At 49.0% G+C, this 5,276-nt stretch overlaps 1 protein-coding gene across 2 annotated transcripts in view; it reads left to right on the top strand.

Annotated features, from left to right (window-relative positions):
- Positions 1–285: 285 nt before the first annotated feature.
- Positions 286–5,276, top strand: part of Cfap77 (cilia and flagella associated protein 77) — a 126,335-nt gene continuing 121,344 nt past the window's right edge. For both annotated transcript variants that reach the window (XM_021156178.1, XM_021156179.1), the window contains exon 1: positions 286–534. In XM_021156178.1, the coding sequence (XP_021011837.1) occupies positions 340–534 (195 nt within the window). In that variant the 5' untranslated portion in view covers positions 286–339. The remainder of the gene's footprint in view (positions 535–5,276) is intronic.

Here is a 5,276-nt window from a genome sequence, read left to right as displayed (position 1 = left end):
AATTTCTAGAAAGAAAACCGGAAGCTCTTGAGCTGTTGGCGTCTTGTCACCAAGGAGACGGGACGTTCCATTTTTCTGAAAGGGGTAGTGTAGACACTATTCCCTCTCTCAGTCTGCTGCGAGGTGCCCAAATCACTCTGAAGAACTGGCGGGGTTTAAGCTTTGGACAGAGGCTCCGCAGGTGGGCGCGCTCTGCTCCGGAGCCTGCCTTGCCGCGAGGTGCACCCCAGGGTCCCCGTGGTGCAGCCCGGAGCGCGCGCTCGCTCGGGGCTGGGGTCCTCATACAGCGCAGAACTCTGTGGGCTTTGCAGCCAAAGTCTGATCCCGGAGGCCCCCGGGATGCCTGATCCGGCGAAACCCCGGAAAGACCTCACGGGATGGAAAAAGAAGAAGCAGCCAGTGCATCGCACGGTCAGCCAGATCTGTCCGCCGCCCCGACGGCCGCTGACGGTGGTCGACATCCGCACGGGCATGGAGAACGAAAGGCTGGGGGTCGTGCGTGATTCCATGTTTCAGAACCCGCTCATCGTCAAGGTGAGCGCCCGGGCGCGATCGTCCCCTTCGCGGGCACCGACGCCGCCGATGGGTTCCAGCTGCTGAACTCTCGGGCCCGGGGCCCAGGGTTTGGGCGCAGTGTAGGAAACTTGCTCTGGGTGAAACAGGCCTGGACCCTCTGCAGTCGTAGCCAGTCCAGGAACCTCAGTGTCCTCAAGTGGCACACATTAGCGGGGTCTTTCCCCACTACTGGGAAAGACTATGGATAGGTCAATCTCTACGGGGCTCGTACCCACAGGGCGACAGACAGGTCTCAGGCACCCATCCATGCCCTTGCCACCCAAGACCCATCTTCCCCAGCACCTCTTGTCTACTATGCAGCAGGTGCTCTGGGACTGACTGTCGCGAAAGTATCACATCACCATCCTAAGTGTGCTGGGGGTGTGGGATTCAAAGCCCTCTAGGAGGCGTGGCTGGCACTCGCGTGGGAGCAGCGTTTATAGACAGATCACTTTCCCTTTCAGTGCTGGTCCTCCGCACTTTTGTCTGTTTTCCTGTCTGGCTAAAAACTACACTTGGGCCGGGCGTGGTGGCGCACACCTTTAATCCCAGCACTTGGGAGGCAGAGGCAGGCGGATTTCTGAGATCGAGACCAGCCTGGTCTACAAAGTGAGTTCCAGGACAGCCAGGGCTATAGAAAAACCCTGTCTCGAAAAACCAAAACAACAAACAAACAAACAAACAAAAAACCAAAAACCTACACGAGGCCGTGGCTCTGCCTCTTTAGGCGCCGGGAGACAGAAAAAGTAAAGTTGAAGTTTAGTGGAGCAAATTTATCTTGCGCCGCTAGAGGGCAGTGTGCTTCTAAAAATTGAGCTCGCTTTCCAGGTTCCGTAGAGGGATGGGCACGCTGATGGGTTCTCTGACTATAGACAGACCTATATTGTTAGACCTTTCTGGGCTAATTAATGCTCCCAGGAGGACAGAAGCTAGATACAGTGAACCCATGCAGCAGCATCCTTAGCACTGGCCCCTCTGAGATGTCTCCACAGTGGGACAGGTTTTGCTTACTTCTTGGATTTCTGATCTTAGCAGGTACCTGGGACAGAGAGTTGGAATTCACTGCCTTAGGAAATCAAGGCCTATCAATGGGTGTACTGATAATGTTCCAACAGTGCTTTTAGCTGTCTATATCTATCTCCCAAATGCTGCCCTCTCCCGACCCCTGTCCTCCATCTTCCCCTCCCCTCTGAGAGGGCAGTCCCCCCTCCTTATCTCCCTGCCCTGGTGCATCAAGTCCAACATTGCTTTAATCAGGTGTCACTAGTGTGCAGCTCCTTATATGAGAGGAAGGGCATTATAGAGTCACTTCCACAGTGAATTCTTGTGTAATGTTCACTCCAGGTGGCACATATATATGTATAACTGCATGCACTTGTATATATATATAGACCACGCATGTGTTATATATTGCTCACTATATGTTTAGCATTTGTAATGTAGGCATATAAACTACAATGCGTGTAAATACAATATGTGAATGCCGCCCCCCTTCCCCTTTGCCTTCTCCCTGGTTAATCAAAGGCAGCATTTGGTCTGTAGGTGGCGCTAACTTAACAGCCGCCAGGAGGAATTCTATCCCTGTTTCTAGAGCTGGAGTTTAGGAATGATCATGTTTTTAAAAATATAAGTGATGATTGATCCACCAGTGGGGTTCTGTTTTCAGGCTGTCCTGGTCCCTGGTGACCAATGGCAGGGGCCACATCCTGATGCGCTTTGGTGACAGGGCTTGGGACACTCTCGTACAAGTGGCAGCAGGGGGCAGTCTTTTCCTCCAATTGTTTTTGGTGTTTGAAGCTCAGCTAACTGTTAGGATGATGATGTCCGCATTCAGTATTTACCCTTTCCTGTAAGATCTTCCGTCAAAACTCAGCCTGAATAAAAGTTGCCATAGAGAGAATATAAAAAAGAAGCCAGCTTCTCCCTGTTGCAGATACTCCTTATAAACCAGTGCATGGGGAAATGTCTGCAAGGCTTTGATGCCAGGTTCTGATAGAGCTGGCTTAAAAGCCACGCCTAAAAGCCCAGCACAGCTTTCTCTATGTGAAAAAACAAATTGAATTCTGAAACACGGGGTGGGGGAGACTTAAAGAAAATGGAAATATTACAAGTAGTTAGGATTTTAGAACATCAAAAAATATGTATACAGTTCTGTCATTTTGATTGAGTTTGATTCGTAGGTTCCTTTAAAGGGGTGCCGGTTTTGCTGGCCCCACTGTTGGGGTGAATAGCTTCCTCATCATGTGGGTGCTCTTGGGTCTGGGTGTCTTTGGGGAAATACTGGGAACTGAGGTGTATTTTAACCTTGTCTGTTCCTGGGCCTAAAGAAGTACATCTCTATGAGAGGAATCCAGCACCCTGGAAATATTGACTCTCCTCATGGATAGGTCCCACAATTGTTTGTTTCTTCTCCCTCCTCCCCCCTCCTTTTCTTCCCCTTCCCCCCCTCCTCCTCCCCCTCCTCCTCTTCTTCCTCCTCCTTCATTTTCTACTTCAAATGCAGAGACACTGACTGAAGAAACCTAACCCTAGTATTTTCTACCCGTGGAATTTACCAGACTGTATCTGCATCAGTTATTCAAAACCATGACTTCATGAAGCCACGGCAATCAGAGGAAAAGGAGAAACCTCAGGTTTGCTAGCAGGTGTTTTATCTATAAACACTCAGCAGCTGGTCGCGTCCTGAAACCCAAGCCAACTGCTGATTTAATGGCAATTAATTGAGTCAAGATGGTGTTTTATGCAACCACAAAAAATAATGTAAATAGTTTTCATTGGCAAGGGCTTCTCCATTGTCAAGTGCTGTGCAGCCAGCCAGCTTTCCTTCCGCGCAACTCTCTGGGAAGCCTAAAATTAAATTGAGAAAGAACCCAGCTTCTCATTTCCCTAGAATCCAGAAACTCAACATAGAATCCTGCCACAATAGCCTTCGAGGCTCCCTCACAAAACCTGTCAGAGCATACCCTTCCCGCCGCAGCAACTTGGCTGATATCCTGTCAATACAATTACGGGGAGAGACGGCACAGTTTGCTCCACTGACAGCTTTGAGTCTTCTGTCGCCCCAGAGAGGCAGGCTGCAGTACAGGGGTGGGATTGACTGAATCCAGCACCCTCGGAACGTACAAATGATCAGGGCACCTGATTTTTTTCATAATTTATTACCGACTTTGTTTTTTTGTTCCTGTGGGGGTTTATGTCACAAATAAGAAGATCGTACATTTGTAAAATAAAGTCATAGAATCAAGCATTTGAGGCTAGTAGGAAGCTTGCTGACATCAAATGTATCTCCTTTTGGGAGGCTTAGGTAGGCCTTCAGCCAGGGCAAGGCACTCATCCTGGGGTGCTCATGTATCCTGGTATCTGGTCTCCTGACTTACAATCTCATGCTATTTTGGCCACAAGCCATGACTAATTAATCAAGGGCCACCCAGGTTTGTCACATCCCATATAACAGGCAGTCGGAAGTGTTTACAAACGAATCCGATCCCAGCATCCTCTCAGTCAGCATCCCTGCAGAAGTGATCAATACTTTCTTAGGACTTGACAAGAGTCAAGAACTAACTTCTTAAATGTTTATTAGATGCCTAGAGCCATCCTAAGCTGGGGTGGGGGGCATAGAAACAAGTTCAAAACTCAGCCCCTGCCCACAGGGACTTTACAGGATTTAGCTGGAGGGATGAGATCCACACATAGATACGAGGGCACACATAGAATCATACGTACAGGCATAGAGGCACACAGAGATACGAACAGGGACACACACGTGACAAAACACAGGCACACATGCAAAATAAGTCAAGCAATGTAACAGATCACCTCCTCTGAGTTTTCCAGTGAACTACAAGCCTAGAACATTCAGTTTTGGGGACAGGGAGCCTGAGTGAGGAGCCTGGAGAAGCCAGCCCTCTGTGGAAAGATGTTCCACCCCTGCGGAGATTCTGAGCATTAGGGGCTGTTCACTTCAACTCAAGTTCTAGTTCATAAGACTCAGGGCTGCGCTGAGTTATCATTACCAGCACGGGGAAGTGTTTATCCAGAGCAAGTGTGTTCAAATTGGATGCTCTACAAAGCCAGGCAGGCGCACCATGCCCACTAATAGCCTAACGCCTCTAATAAATATTAATGCTGGCAGGCATAAGCACAGAGACAGAGATGGGCATTAAGAAGGCAGGCCGTCCAAAGCTGGTTGCACAAAGATACCCATGTTTTCATTACATGGTGGGAAAAGACTGTGTGTGGTTTGCCTGCCAAAGAGAATATGGCTGTGGTCGCTCGGGTCCTTTACATTCAATTACAGTGTAATAGGAGGAAATGAAATGTTAGAGACGAATTAAAAAACTATCCTTGTGGTACAGCCTGGGTGGGATGCACTGCTGTGGTTTATCCATCCTTGTTTTCTCAGTTTCTCCCTCCCCCCCATCCTCCCCCTTCTTACCCTCTCCCCCGCCCCTCCCCTCTCCTCCCCTTCTCCCCTCTCCTCTTCCTCCTCCTCCGTCTGCTCCCTCCTTTCCCTCTTCCCTCCTCATCCTTATCTTCTCCTCTTTCCCGACTCCCTCTCTCAACTACTCATTCTTTTAGTCTCTAACTGCATGTGTATTTACATGTGTGCACACCTGTGTTCATGTTTGTGTGTGTATGTGTAGAGGCCAGAAGTCAACTTCAGGTGTTTGTTTCTCAGAAGCCATCCACCTTGGGTTTTTGCTTTTTTTTTTTTTTTTTAA

This window comes from Mus caroli, chromosome 2 (assembly GCF_900094665.2).
Source record: "Mus caroli chromosome 2, CAROLI_EIJ_v1.1, whole genome shotgun sequence".
Classification (NCBI taxonomy): Eukaryota; Metazoa; Chordata; class Mammalia; order Rodentia; family Muridae; genus Mus; species Mus caroli.
The sequence above is the reverse complement of the archived record's forward strand: the minus strand, read 5'-3'. Positions and strand labels throughout refer to the sequence as shown.